This window comes from Aotus nancymaae, unplaced genomic scaffold (assembly GCF_030222135.1).
Source record: "Aotus nancymaae isolate 86718 unplaced genomic scaffold, 86718_ANA_hifiasm-v0.15.2.pri h1tg000033l, whole genome shotgun sequence".
Taxonomy (NCBI): Eukaryota; Metazoa; Chordata; class Mammalia; order Primates; family Aotidae; genus Aotus; species Aotus nancymaae.
Genome location: NW_026988447.1, coordinates 59,565,668 through 59,581,765, shown reverse-complemented (window position 1 = coordinate 59,581,765; position 16,098 = coordinate 59,565,668). Strand labels below are relative to the sequence as shown.

Below are 16,098 nucleotides of genomic sequence, written 5' to 3'. Positions count from 1 at the left end.
AAAACATTGACAGACTGTTTAAAATAAAGAAAAATATGATTCCTACCATTCTTTTCATTTGTCTGGTGCATCGGGCACAATACCACACCAGGCGAGGGTCATTTGCTTCCTTGTCTGTCACCTGGGGTTTATGGCAATCTCGGTGGTAGAGATTATGGCACTCCTGACATTCTACTAATTGATTACCAGATGCCACCATCATTTGCCTAAGAAAAGATACCATTAGACATTACACTACTTTTTTTAATGCAATAATTTAAAGTTATTTCAGGGGCTGGGCATGGTGGCTCATGCCTGCAATCCCAGAGGCCAGAGACGGCAGATCATTTGAGGTCAGGTGTTCAAGATCAGCCTGGCTGACATGGTGAAACCTTGTCTCTACTAAAAATACAAAAATTAGCTGGGCAAGGTGGTGCATGACTGTAATCCTCACGACTTGGGAGGCTGAGGCAGGAGAATCGCTTGAACCCAGGAGATGGAGGCTGCAGTGAGCCAAGATCATGCCACTGCATTCCAGCCTTGGTGACAGAGTGAGACTCTGTTTCAGAAAAAAAAGTTATTTCAGGGTTGTTCTGGTAAGGTTTGGTATATTAAAAAGGAAAAAAAAAAATCCCAGAAACCCAAAGAGCAAAATAACAAACCCAACACATAGCATGCACAAAAGCATAAACTTTTAAAGCTTTTGGTCAGCAATTAATAACATATAGAATACCTTAATTAAATTTGGCTATTTTCTCCTTGTCATTTCTCATCATAATTTTTGTCTTCCTCTCAGAAGGTAGTCGACTCTGACTAGTCCTCCAACAGTCTCATAACATTTTGTATGTATCTCTATTAACTTCCCTTACATTAGTTAGCTATATGTTATTGTTGTTCTTCATTAATATGAGTTACCTAAAGGTGAGAACTGGACCTAATAATCCACAGTGCTTAGCACATTACTGTGTATACACAGGGTGCTCAATAAATGTCTGATCAGATTAACAGAATGAAGCCACATGTGTATAAAAAAGTATAAATTCCAACACTACAAAAAGCAATCACCATAGCCTTAGATGATCATATATATATATCATAATATAATAATTGCTTTCCCTCTAGAACACAAAAATGCAGAAAATGTTACTATAGCATAACAGATTTAAAAGTCATAATTGGGAAGACAAAATTGTTGACAATTTTCAATATGTTAAGGTGTTACATGGGCAGTTCATAAGACATCTACTTATCTCACCCCAGTTCCAAATAATAAAAACAAAATGGAAAATGTGCAACAATTGTTCTGATTTGGGGGGTTGGGGAGTGGAAAGGGGTTGTCTGTTCTTTACAAAATAACAAAAGAATCTGTGGCAAGGTACAACTTACCTACAAACAACGCAGGCCAATCCCATTTCCATGGCAAAATCATCAGCACTGGTCTCCTCAAAACTGGAAAGGTCAGCCATAGCTAAATCCTTGCTAGTTTGGACAGTAATGGGAGAGGACTGTGTCTCTGGTTTCTCCAATCTAGGTTTCTTTGGAATATCAACTCCTTCAGTGACGTCTGATTTCATCTATAAAAAGCAGGCATCAGAAAATAATAAAGTAATGTGGTAGAATAAACCTTAAGTCACTGAAAGATGAATAAGAAGGACAGTAGGCAAAGATCAAGCTCATTTTACAGATATAGTCACACATTTAGGGACAAATGTGCACATTAAAGATCTGTAGAAGAATTGTAACGAATTTATCAGTACATTAAATGAAACCAGCAAGATAGAAATAAATAAATCAGAACAGTTTAACATTTATATTTCACTTTGTACTCTTCTATTAAAGAATTCTGGAAGTTCGACAGATTTACTTATACTAGTACAGCCTTACCAGTACAGACTTACTAGTATGGATTTACTTCTACCGTATAGACTTAACACATTACCATATTTGCTTCAGAGCAAATTCAGATTCCCTTCTTTAAGGTATAAATATTAATATGACCATTAGATTGGCAAAAATGAAGAAGTCTGGTAAGATATGGAATTTGGAATTCTTATATGTTGTTGATGAGAGTGTAAATTTAGTACATCAATTTTTGATAGCAATTTGGCAATGCCCAGTAATGTTAAAGATGTCATATCCTATTACATCCACTTATAAGTATACATCCTATAGAAACTATTAACATGACATATATATAATGTAGCTCACTCAAACGCCATTGTAATAGAACAAAAGGAGAAATATCTAATTGCACATCAGTAGGGGAATGATAAACTGGTTAATTTATAGAATAAGTATTATATAGTAGCTAAAAGAAATCTAGATCTACATGCATCAATATAGATAAATTTCAAAAGCACATAGTTGAGTGGAGAAAATGTTACCAAAGGATATATACACACACACCATATGATATCATTTACATATTTTTTTGAGACAAATTCTTGCTGTGTCGCCCAGGCTGGAGTACAGTGGTGCAATCTCAGCTAACTGCAACCTCCGCCTCCTGGGTTCAAGCCATTCTCATGTCTCAGCCTCCTGAGTAGCTGGAACTACAGGTGTGCGCCACCACATCTGGCTAATTTTTTTTTATTTTTAGTAGTAATGGGGTTTTGCCATGTTGGCCAGGCTAGTCTCAAACTTCTGATCTCAAGTGATCCTCCTGCCTCAGCCTCCCAAAGTGCTGGGATTACAGGCATGAGCTACAGTGCCCAGCCTCATTTATGTAAATCTAAAAGCAGAGAAATAATATAACATAGTTTATGAATAGCCACTATTTAGCAAAAGTATGAAAACATACAGGATAATACAGTTCATCCTGAGGGCAAGGGTTACTGAAGATAAGTTTTAAATGTATTTTTTTCCTAATTACTATAATCTTAATTGCTATTTGTAGAAATTATCTAAAAATAGACAATCCAAGAACTATCTTTGGCCCCGTTTAGGTGCATGCCATTCTATAAAGTTTATGTTTAGTCATTTATATGTATACTTTTTCCTACTTTTCTTTCTTGCTTTAGTTTTTTTTTGAGACAGCACCTCACTCTGTCACCCAAGCTGGAGTGCAGTGGCACAAACTTCACTCACTGCAATCTCTGCCTCCTGGGCTTAAGCAATTCTCTCAACCCCCTGGCCCCCAAATAACTGGGACTACAGGTGCGTGCCACCATGCCCAGCTGAGTTTTGTATTTTTTGTAGAGATGAGGTTTCACCATGTTGCCCAGGCTGATCTTGAACTCCTGAGCTCAAGCAATCTACCTGCGTCGGCCTCCCAAAGTGTAACCATCTTTCCTTCTCAAAAACTGTTCCATCTAGGATCTCTGAGTCATAGAGTAAAGTTTACACTCAAAATTACTATACTCCTCAGGGCTCAAATATTTACTGATAACAACTTTTAACCATTTTACTTTAAAATTTGTAAATTTTACTCATTTTTCGAAAAGTCAAAATCTATAGCTATCAATATATATTCACTGAGTGATGATTACTATATATCTATACCTATTATTATGTAAAAGAAACAGGCATAAAACATTGTTTCTTTCTGCCTATGGAACAACTAACTTACTTTTTTTCTTTTAACAAGATTAAAACAAAATCTTACTTTATCAACAGGTCTCTTTTCAGCTTCCTTCTTTACCTTTTCAGTTGTGAGGGCCTTGCCATTATTATTGCCAGAAGGAAGACTGGATGATATTTTGGGCTCTTGCTTGACGGAAATGTTTTTTGTGCTTGAAATTTTGGGTGGCTCCACATCCTAAAAGATTAAAAAAGATGCCAGTAATTAAATATTCAGACTAATCATAAAAAATAGATCAAAACAATTTTCAGTTAAAAATTAAGACATTTCATTATAACCAAAATAATATTCCTTTCTTAAATAGCTAAATAGCTTCATTGAGAAATAATTGATATACAAACTGTACCTTTTTTTTTTGAGATGGAGTCTCTGTTGCCCTGGAGTGGCAACAGAGTGGAATGGAGTGCAGTGGCACAGTTTTGACTCACTGCAACCTCTGCCTCTTGGGTTCAAGCAATTCTCCTTCCTCAGCCTCCCAAGTATTTGGGACTACAGGTGTGCCACCACACCCTGCTAATTTCTGTATTTTCAGTAGAGACGGGGCTTCACTATGTTGGCCAGGCTGGTCTCGAACTCCTGACCTCAGATGAACCACCCGTTCAGCCTCCCCAAGTACTGGGATTACAGAAGTGAGCCACCACGGCCAGCCCAAACTGCACTTACTTAAAGTGCAAAATTTCAAAGTTTTGACATATGTATACATCTGTGACACTATCACTGCAATCAGCATAATGAACATATGTATCGCCCCTCCAAATTTCCTTGTGGCCCTTTGTTATTACCCTCTTACAGGTATACACCCTAGAGAAAATATGTCTCCCATCCTCAAGCAATCGCTTATTTGTTTTCTGAAACAATAGATTAGTTTGCATTTCCTAGAAATTTATATAAATGGAATCATATAGTATGTACTCTTGTTTTGTCTGGCTTCTTTTACTTAGAATATTTCTTTTGAGATTCATCCATGTTGTTAAGTGTATCAATAGTTCATTCCTTCTTATTGCTGAATAATATTCCATTGAATGAATATATCACAATTTATTTATCAATTTACCTATTGGTGGATATTTGGGTTGTCTACAGTTTGGGACTATTAGAAATAAAGCTGTTACGAATATTCATGTACAAGTATTTGTACATACCTATGTTTTTACTTCTCTAGAATAAATATCTAGGAGTGGGTTATATGGTAAGCATTTTTAATCACAACTAATTTTGTATGTTCTTTATGAGATAAACTTCTATTTTAGAACCCCACTAAAACATTTTTTTCTTTAGTAATAATGTGTTTAATTTCTTTTTTTTTTGAAACGGAGTTTCGCTCTTGTTACCCAGGCTGGAGTGCAATGGCATGATCTCGGCTTACCGCAACCTCCGCCTCCTGGGTTCAGGCAATTCTCCTGCCTCAGCCTCCTGAGTAGCTGGGATTACAGGCACGCGCCACCGTGCCCAGCTAATTTTTTGTATTTTTAGTAGAGACGGGGTTTCGCCATGTTGACCAGGATGGTCTCGATCTCTTGACCTCGTGATCCACCCGCCTCGGCCTCCCAAAGTGCTGGGATTACAGGTGTGAGCCACCGCGCCCGGCCCTGTGTTTAATTTCTTAAAAATTGCCAAACTGTGGTAGTACCATTTTAAAATTCTACCAAGCGTATCTGAGAGTTCCAGTTCCTTCCCAACCTCACTAATACTTGGTATGGCTAGTCTTTTAAAATTGTAGATGTTCTAGTAAGTATGTAGTGGTATCTCATCGTAGATTTAATTTACATTTCCCCAATGGCTAATGATGTTGAGCATTTTTTCAAGTGTTCATTTGGCATACATATATCTTCTTTGGTAAACTATTTGATAACATATTTTGCCCATATTAAAAAAAATGAATGTTTGTTTCATTATTGGGTTTAAGAGTTCTTCATAGATTTTGGGTACAAGGCCTTTATCAGATATATGATTGGCAAATATTTTCTCTCAGTGTGTGGCTAGTCTTTTCATTCTGTTTAAAACTTCAATTCCTTCTTCATGTATTATAGCTTTGCTGATATAGATAACTTGTTATTTATTATTATTAATAGTATGCATAAACTTGTTTATGCATATGGCAGCTCCTTGGAAAACCCCCTCCCTAAAAAGGGGGGCACTCCCCCCTATTCTAAATAAAACTAAAGCAGCTGATGCATTTCATTTTACCGTGATAATATGCAAAAGTACAAAAGTATAAATGGAAATAATACACATGAATTTCAGAATAGTGATTACCTCTGAGGAGGAAAAGAAAGGAAAGGAAGAATCTGACCTAATGGTGGCAGGGCTTGATATATTATTGTGCCCACTGCTTAGACAATGGGTTAGCAAACTGAGGCCTATAAATAGGTTTTATAAACAGTTATATTAGAACACAGCCACACCATTCATTTATGTATAATGTATGGCTGCTTTCACATTACCATTGCAGAATTAAATAGTTGCAACAGAGACCATCTGGCCCACAAATTTGGCTCTTTATAGAGTCTGTTGACCACTGGTGTAGACTTAGCAAAGTGTTGAAGAAAATGTTAATAATGCAGATTAAACTTAAAAGTATGTTGTGGGCCAGACATGGTTGCTCATGCCTGTAATCCCAGAACTTTGGGAAGCCAAACTAGACAGATTTCTTGAGTCCAGGAGTTTGAGACCAGCCTGTATTGATTTGCTCAGTCTGAACTCACAAACCTACTGGAATAAGAATGGATGGAAGAAATGAAGTCACAATGTTTCTGCTATTCAAAGTACAATAAAAAGGCTTCAGAGTACTAGACCTAGTGTTGAAAGGTAGCTGGGGACAAAATGCCAGCGATTACTTGGGTTCTGAGCCTGGGACTTGATCCTCTCTTGAGCTTCAGATGCTGGTTAGACTTGAGCTAGTCATGTTCTATTTTCTCCTTTTCGGTTTGGTACTTAGGTCCACAGACCTGAGTGATTTGGAGTTTCAGGGCCAGAGCTTAGAAGAATTCAAAAGAATATCTTAGTAGGTATTAGGAAATATAATAAGAGTTGTCATTCACTGACAGCCTATTATGTACCAGGCTGACTTGTTTACTGTATCTCCTTCCATTTTTACAACTCTGCAAAGTAGTCCTTATTATCCCCATTTTACCAACAAACAGATACTAGGTGAAATGAAGTTACTACATACCTCAGTTTCCTTACGTAAAATGAAAAAAAAAGTATCTATCTTAAAGGATCATTATAATTAAAATTAATTTTTCACATAAACTACTCAGAAAAGTGCCTGGGACATCAAGATATGTTGTCTATTATCATCACACAATTATAAGACACAAGTGGGATTTAAAACGGGTATGTGTGGTTTCAAAACGTATATTCTCTTCACATAAAGCTGCCATTGGCTACTTTGTTATTATCAAGATAAAAGTTACATAGTTCTCCAAGTTCATCCATATCTCCTTTTCTCTTAAATTTTCCTACCCATATTCAATTTATTTTGTTGGAAAATCTGTCCTTTTATTTTTTTTTTAATCCTTAAAACGTTAGAGAATAATTAGAAGCAAGTTTTGGTTACATTCAGCAACTTAAAAAAAAATTCTGATCATAAAAAATCTGAAATTGAAGTCAATTTTTCTATGTGGTGTAACAGTTCTCTGAAAATTTTAAGGAAAGAAAGAAAAATAAAGAATATAATTACTTTGTGCCACACGGAAAGATTATTTCAGCTGAGACTGTTTTGTTACATATTTTATCAATGTACTACTACATGCCTTACAAAACTCTCTCCAAGCTTTTTCTTCATGGAGGTACCTTTTGAGATGGACGGTAACTGGAATCAATGCCCCGAGCCAAAGATTCATCAAGCAGCGCTTTTAGCTTTTCAGCAGAATCTTTACTCTTTGAATGTAAGAAACCTAGTGCTTTCAAAAAAATGGGATCAAGTTCCAAGTTCACAGTAGCAGCCATTGCAAACACCTGAAGGAAAAAAAGAGGAAGTAACTTAGAAGACAATGCACAATTACGTAAGTCAAAGTTTTACTTTTGGTTTTTATTTATAATAGACAATAATATGCATGACACAAAATTTAATATTACCAAAAAGTGATTACAGATAAAAGTAAACTTCCTTCTTATTCCTGACAGTCATTATCTAGTTTCTTCCCCCTGAAACAACTAGCATTATCAGTTTTCTGTGTATCTATCTCAATGGGAAAGTTTTAAATGCACGTAGGCTTCTCCCTGCCCCAGAACTCCTTCCTAGCTGTTTTAAAAGATACACTTTACAGTTTCAGTACATAGAACTTGATGTGTGTAGGTCAAGTTTACTCTGTATTGAAATTTCTTCTCTCAAACTTTATTTCCATAACACAAATAAAGATAGTGTTGACGTGTTTGTGCGTGTGTGTAAGGGGTATCACAAGAGGGCAGTGGTGAAAAGGTGTGTTAAGTGATTAGCTATCAGGGTCACTGCTGCCGCTTTTACTTCAACTCTTAATGTCTCAAAAATATTAATGCTAACCTTATTTAATCACATTTAGATTGTGGTAGCTCATGCATTAACCTATTTTTAAAAGTAAGGTCTCTGAGGGGTAATATCATATCTACTTAAAACACGCATGTGGACACACACACACACACAGAGCGTGCCTATGATGCTTTGTGTCCTAAGGAGCTTAAAAATAGCCAAGATGGATAAAGATATACATCAAAGGCTTGTGAAATTCCACATTAAAAAGTTTTGTTTTTAGTTAATACCAATGCTATCATGTGGTTCTGCTTCTGGTTGTCACTTTTTCAAAGACCTCTCCAGGCAAGAAATTATCAGAATAAGAATGTATTCTTTGTGTTCAATCCTTTGATCAATATATTATAGCTTGAAATCTTCTTCTATCCTTGAGGTTAATATTATAATAATGCAACAGACTTGCACTGCTAGTTAGGGAACTGTCAGCAATTCCACAGTTATCTCCCATTTTCAGGGGTTTATAACACCATTAAAACTTGCTGTAGGTTGAATCCTGGCACATGAAAGCACGTCTGAAATGGATTTTGTTTGTTCCTTCCCCTCCAACTTCACTCCTCATCCCTCTCCACATCTGACAAGAAGCACACATACACATCTCTAGGCTTTTTAAAAAAAAGTTTTCAGGAAGGTATTAGTTATCTACCTGATAACTTCAAAATTATTGTCGAATTCTGTACTTTACTAAAATATCATCTGAATCACCCAAGAAAAGGAGTCCAAAGGCCCGTACTATAATGAAAAAATAACCTTATCTCAAACTGTTGTAAGAATTTAACAAAATTGAAAAGCAGCCTCTATCACTTCTTAAAATTATATCATTACATACATCACCTCTACCTAATAACAGGTACAGAAAAGTTAATTTAAAATTTACTCATGGGGCTGGTCACCATGTATATTTTGAGGAAAAAATAGCTCCTCAATAAAATTTCCATGATTAAAAGGGTAAATGTGCCATTCCTTCAGCATATACAAGAGTAACAGCCTAATCTTTTTTTTTCTTTAAACTCCACTCCTGTGACAGTTTACTAATCTTTCTACTGATCTCATTTCATCTAGGTAATGGGAATAGCAGTTTACTTATCCAGATTGTTATAAAACAACTTATTTTATTGGGTACTGATTAAAGGGTTGACACCTAAAATAATCCTTGTAATATATTAGAAAAACCATTACTTGAAATTTTCATGCTGAAAAAATGAAAGCCAAGTATTTATTGCTATGTATTTCTACAACTACAGGTAAAAGCTTTGCATTACAGATTAGATGATAAGAGTCAGCACCTAGATTACAAGACTATGGAAGTCATCAACACCAACATTCCAGCTGGAACCCTGGAGTCAGTTCTTTTTATGCAATTTTGCCATTTTAAAACTTAACAGACTTTGTACCCCTGCCCTAAATTACTAACAAGGTCTTCTGGCTCACTGGTCCCCACAGTGGAATGCAGGGGGAAAATATTAATTTTTAAATTTATTTCTATTTATTTATTTGTTTTTGAGATGGAGTCTCACTATGTCACAAAAGCTGGAGTGCAGTGGCAGGATCTTGGCTCACTGCAGCCTCTGCCTCCCGGGTTCAAGCAATTCTCCTGCCTCAGACTCCTAAGTAGCTGGGATTGCAGGTGCGTGCTACCACACCTGGCTAATTTTTGTATTTTTAGTATAGATGGGGTTTCACCATGTTGGTCAGGCTGGTCTCGAATTTCTGACTTTGTGATCCACCCACCTCGGCCTCCCAAAGTGCTGGGATTACAGGCATGAGCCACCACACCCAGTTCTACTTATTTATTTAAAAAAAATCTATTCACATACAGAGTGATACTAGTGTATGTATATAATTGATCTTGAACCTCAAGGAGCTTTATCTTCAGCCAGTGAAATCTAAAACTTGCCACAACTATTCTCCTCTTTTATTACAATCAATTCTCCTTTTTGACTACAATCTTCCATTACTCTGTCTCTTCCACTGCCTTAACCCAGGGATCCCTTCAAGGTACCAAGTCAATCTTTCTTCTGTACTTATGTATTCATTTCTGTATTCTCATTCTACTTGCTCTTTATTACAGAAGCCTCCAATTTCTTGCCCCTTCTGCTTTCTCCTTACTGGCACCCTCTTGGCCTTTTTGTTTCCTCACCAAACAGAAAACAGTAGCTGAGCCTAAAATAAAAAACTCATTGTTATGTGGTTTATATTTAATGTTTTAGTCTTCTATCTTACTATTACTCCCCCTTTTTTGTTGCCTTCTCTAATTTCTGTGTAACTGTGTTGATCTATATATACAAAAATATTTTCCTGGAGTTACACCAAATCACGTTACTTCCATATAATTTCTTTCCTGTATATTCCTAAACCCATGGCCAAAACAGACTGTAAAAGAGCCATATCATTCTTACTATGGATTAGGGTTCTAGAAAACACAAAGTCCTGTGTGTGTGTATATGAAAGAAAAATGTATACATGAAAGAAATTTAATATATTAAAAGCAGGTTTCATTTTGAAACGTAGGTGTTGCTTTAAAAAAAGAAGAATGTGAGAAAATTAATATTTACCACTTCAAACTTTCAATGACCTAGGGAAGTGGTAGTAGTATTATTGATAGGAGTGAATTCTTAGGTGATACTAGGAATTAGCTGTGTCAAATGCATATAACACAGAAATCCCCATTACTAAACAATGATCTTTCTCTCTATCTCTTATGATCCTTGATTTATTGCAGGATGCCATTTTACTTCCTGTTCAGCTCATCCTGTCGTCCAACCTTTCAATAACTCTTTCAGTACTCTAGGCACCTGAAAGCCTTACAGTTTTACCTATTTTATAGACATCCACCCTGCTAGCCATTTTCTCTCTCTGCCTGCACCCAAACTCTAAGTCCAACTGAAGGAAAACATATACACTCTGTATCTTCAGAATCACCAATCTCAGCTTGGCATTGAGACAACTTGGCAATTCCCTCACGATTCTCTGGTCAACTCACTTCCGTATTTTCTGCAAAGATCAGTTATACTTTCTCTATTTTCTTTTAAAATTGCTTCTGTGTTTCAATGGATGGCCTCACCTACTTCACAAAAAAAAGAGAAGCTGTCAGAGAGTAATTAAGTAAATTTCCTTCCAGCACATCTACAAATTTACTTGCACCCATCCTTTCCTCTTTCCCATCTCATAAAAAAGCAGAAGGCAGCTCTCTATGCTATGTCACCTAGATTTGATCCTATCTCTTCTTGTCATCTCTCAAACTTTGACCTATGAATTATTTACCATATCTTTTTTTTTCAGCCTTTTCTACTGGCATCTTTTCATTGACATTTAAATAAATTCAAACATCTTCTATCTTTTCTCTTTTATGACAAAACTTTCTCAGAAATCATCTACTTCTGTACTCTTTTTCTTCATTTTTTCTATTTACACAGCAATTCTTGCAATTTGGCCTTTGTCCCCACTATTCCATAAAAATGCTCTCACGAGTCATTCGCAGCCTCTGTCAGGTAAACCTAATACATCTAATTTTCCCTCCTACTCCTTTGTCAGTTATCTTTGTAGGTTCCTCCTATCCAATTCAAAATGAGATCCTCAATGCTAGGTTCTGGGTCTCTCCTTGACTTGTTCTATATCTTCTTCTAAAAATGTGTTCTCTGGGTCAGCAGCATAGGGGTCACGTCAGAACTCAGAAATGCAAACTCTTGGTCTCCATTCCTAGGCCTACTGAAGAAAAAACTCCAGGAGTAGGGTCCAGAAATCTGTATTAAACCTTCCAGGCAATTCTACCTACTCTAAAGTTTGGGAGTTATTGCCCCAGACAATTTGATATACATATAGTCTTTTGCCAGTGATTACAAATATATCTCTGTAGTCTATGCCTCTCTCCCAAGATCCAACTGCCAGGTTGACATGGATATCTCGTCGGTGCCTCCTATTGAACATGTCTCCAACAGAGCCACTCATACACTCTTCCGTTTTCTCCTAACCAGTTCTTCCTCCAGTAATCCCTTTTTCAAATGATATTTACCCTAATGCCCAAGCCAGTAACTCGGAAGCAGCTTTAACTCTTCCTACTTCCTTAATTCCCACCCCCAATTCAATAACCAAACCTCTTAAACATATCTCAAATCTATCCACCCTTTTCAATCCTTACTACCATCACCTTCGACCAATCTATCATCATCTATTTTCTGACCCACTGCAATAGCTTAATCAGTCTCTCCACAATCACTCTTGTCATCCTCTAAACCTTTTCATATCACTCACTTGCTTAAAATCCTTTTATCACTTCTTACAATCCAAAGGTTAAAGAATAAGATTCTTAACAAGGTCTCTAATTCTCTACATCAGAGGTCCCTAACCTCCAGGCCATGCAGCGGTAAGTGAGCAGCAGGCAAGCAAGTGAAGCTTCATTTGTATTTACAGCCGCTCCTCATCACTTGCATTGCCACCTGAGCTCTGTCGCCTGTCAGATCAGTGGTAGAATTAGATTCTCATAGGAATGCGAAACCTCTTGTGAACTGAACATGTCAGTGATCTAGGTTGTGTGCTCCTTATGAGAATCTAATGCCTGATGATCCATCACAGTTTCCCCCATCACCCTCAGATCAAACTGTCTAGCTGCAGGAAAGCAAGCTCAAGGTTCCCACTGATTCTAAATTATGGTGAGTTGTCTAATTATTTTATTATCTATTACAATGTAATAATAATAATAGAAATAAAGTGCACAATAAATGTAATTCACTGAACCATCCTGAAACCATACCTACACCACCCCACCTCCCCACAACTCCCAGGGTCCATGGACAAATTGCCTTCCATGATACTGGTCCCTGGTGCCAAAAAGGTTGGGGACCATTGCTCTATATGATCTGGTAACACATAAAGCAGTTACAACAGTACCTGGCACATAGTTCACACTTATTAGATGTTACGTAGTATCTCAGGCCATTCCCACTCTGTGTTATAGCTATCTGACTTATTTCAAGTCCTCCAAGATACTCTTTCTTACCTTAGCACTTCAGTAGAAAGAGTGCCACCCCCACCTCCATCTTAAGTCACCTCTGAAGTTTCAGTTTTTCCTGCACATTCCCTCAACAAAATTAGTTTTACCATTATATAGTTCAAAACCATTCTGTACTTATTTGTAATATTAATCACACTGTTAATTATGTAAATAATCTTTCTTTCTAAATAGAATTTAAGTTCCATGTAGGCAGGCAGTGGATTGGTTTTACCTACTGCTGTAACCCCTGTCTGGCAGAGTTCTTGGAAAACAGCAGATAACAGTAAATGTCGGCCAAGTAAATACTTGTTATCTACTTCCAATTTCATAAAACTTTCTCCTCCCTTGAGTTCTGTTACACTCAAATTTTCTGCTTGTCCTCTTCTATCTCTCACTACTCTTTCTTTGGCTTATCTTCTGATCTTTGTTGCTTTTGGTATTGCCCAAGTATTTGTCCTTGGCTATTTTCTTAGTTCTGCTAGCAGTTTCCTCTTGGTAATCTTAACACTCATCAGGTTTTCAACTATCATCTCTGGGCAGATGATTTAATATGTTTTACCTCAACTATAATCTCTCTCTCTCTCTTCTTTTTTTTTGAGATGTGGTCTTGCTCTGTCACCCAGGTTGGAGTGCACTGAGATCATGGCTCACTGCAGCCTCGAACTCCTGGGCTCAAGTGATCCTTCTGCCTCAGCCTCCCAAGCAGCTAGGACTACAGGCATGCACCACCATACCCACGCCCAGCTAATCTTTTTTTTTAAGTTTTTGTAGAGACAGGGTCTCACTATGTTGTTCTTATCTGGTCTAAAACTCCTGGGCTCAAGCAATCCTCCTGTTGTGTCTTCCCAAAGTGCTAGGATTACAAATGCAAGCCAAATCTTTTAAATTTAAATCTCATGTTTCCAAATGCTTAGTGTATGTGTCTATCTGGTTCCTTAATGGCATCTCAAATTCAGTTATAACTAGAATTGAGATTCTGATTAGCTTCCCGAAAAGTTCCTTGTCCTGCTCTTACTTTCAACGAATGACACAACTTTCTGTTAGTCGGGTCTGAGACCCAAGTCTTTCCTTCACCGAGTCCTTCCCTACTCCTTATAGTCAAATAATCAGCAGGCCTCTCCTGTGGATTTTGACAGCAAAATTTTTCACACTTGTCCTACTTTTCACTTGAACAGCTACTACTGAAATTCAGTTTTTATTAACTTATTTGACCTATGGCAATAACCATGTTATTTTCCTTGACTTCAACATTGTTGCCATACTAATTTTCCCGAAACCCAGTTTTCTTCTTTTTCACACACACACACACAAAGTTCATGCTAAGAAGTTAGGGCTTTCTATCACCTTCAAAATAAAGCCCAAATTTCTTCACCTAGCATTTAAGAAGATTCAGTAATTGGCACAAAAATCATCATTTATCATCCCCAGATCTGCCTAATAGCTAGCTGGCCTTCCCACTCTTATTTTTTTGTCTGGGAAGCTTTTTACTCATTTTTATATTTCTACATCCTATCAAGACCTGTTCAAATACTACTTCTCATGAAGACTTTACTGACAGCTGTTGTGCCCCTCTCCACCCCAAATCCTGTTAATAGTTTCTCCCTTCAAGGATAACTCATAGTGCTTTTTCATGGTACTGCAACTTTCTACCTTGAAGCATTTTTTTTTTTTTTTTTGGCACAAGTGTTATGTTCCCTATAAAACTCTGAGTATTTTAAGGGCAGAATCTATATATAGCTTTTTGCCTATCTCTTTGCCAGTCTGCAAAGTACCACAAAAATAGTAGCTATAGAATTACTGGAATTAAGTGATCAAAATATAGTGGTCTTATGTCTCCATCTACACAATTGTAGCCATTTCCAAGGTCCCTTTAGCAAAAACCACAAAAGTAACTCACCCCTACCCCCACAAAAAAACCTGCAAACATCAAAAAGCAAAAGCAAAGGAAGACAATCACCTCTTTGATGACTGGGGACTTGTAGGACAATGCTCCTAACTGTAACACTTTCATAATCTTTCACCTGGCTTGTTTAAATTCATTAGTCCTACTGGACTGTAAACTTCACGAGAGCAGGAACTTGTTTTGTTCACTGTTATGTCCCTAGTGCTTCAAACTTAATAAGGGCTCAAAAATATTTATTGAATGAATGAACTAGGTTTGGGTGAATGTCACCTTATGAGGCTTCTGTGACCTCTCCAACCTAAATTGGGCATTCATACATAAATATGTGATTTCCCCTAGATCTGTTTTTCACCCTACCTGCCAATCTCAAAAGAAGTCCAAAGTTGATCATATGCTTGTGCCCCAGATGAAGGAAACTGAATCTATTCACACAGAGTGCAGTATTACCATTTCCATTTCAAAATGGCTCTAAAAATTTTTTTCCTTCATGACTTCGCAAGCTCTTGCAACTCCTTCCAATAAACATTCTTTTAAAGATGCTGCCGTTTTCATTCCTCCACTGAGTTCTTGGTTCTGGATAACAGATACCTCAGGGACACCTGGAATCGCAGGAGAAAAGGCTCCGATTCCAAATCAATCAAGTGGCTGAAAGCTGACAGCAAACAGAAAAGGAATGTCAATCCTTTGATCAAAGCACGACACACCGAAGGCCTAGAATGAGGGATGGTCCTTGACAGGGGAGCCAAAAAGATGAAAGACAAAGAGGGAGCTACGTAGAGAAGTCACAAAAACCCTCTAACAAAGTCCGAGGCAGGGTTCCAAGTCCCTAGTCCCTAAACCTACAAATATCCTCAGTCCGCATGCCCCGGCCGGCAACTCCCTCGGAGGAAGCCCAGTCCTCACTGAAAGAGGAGAGCAGTTAGTCTAGGGCACGCAACCGCCCGCAAATTACGATGTTTCCCCTGGAGGAGCGAAACTAATACCCCACGTAGCTACTTTCCCACCTCGCCCCTAGAGCGGGGTTGGGGGGCGGGGGTCTCGAGCCTCCAGGAGGCTGCAGGGAGCACAGTCGCTCAGCACAACTCACCGTTCCGCCCCGCCCTGCCGATCCGTCGGGTCCAGGTGGCCTCTTCGGAAAC

General features: G+C 37.7%; 1 protein-coding gene across 5 annotated transcripts in view; it reads right to left on the bottom strand.

Moving 5' to 3' along the window:
* The window catches only part of INTS12 (integrator complex subunit 12), a 26,175-nt gene extending 10,077 nt beyond the window's left edge, over positions 1 to 16,098 (bottom strand). Inside the window, exons 1-6 of one of the 5 annotated variants that reach the window (XM_021676386.2) lie at positions 16,047 to 16,075; positions 15,407 to 15,611; positions 7,355 to 7,519; positions 3,620 to 3,736; positions 1,366 to 1,553; positions 47 to 206 (exon numbers count right to left, since the gene is read on the bottom strand). In XM_021676386.2, the coding sequence (XP_021532061.1) occupies positions 47 to 206; positions 1,366 to 1,553; positions 3,620 to 3,736; positions 7,355 to 7,519; positions 15,407 to 15,415 (639 nt within the window). In that variant the 5' untranslated portion in view covers positions 15,416 to 15,611; positions 16,047 to 16,075. Of the gene's footprint in view, positions 1 to 46; positions 207 to 1,365; positions 1,554 to 3,583; positions 3,737 to 7,314; positions 7,520 to 15,316; positions 15,612 to 16,046 lie in introns of those variants that run through there. The other 4 variants (XM_021676384.2, XM_064384037.1, XM_021676385.2 and 1 more) reach the window with 4 other exon arrangements.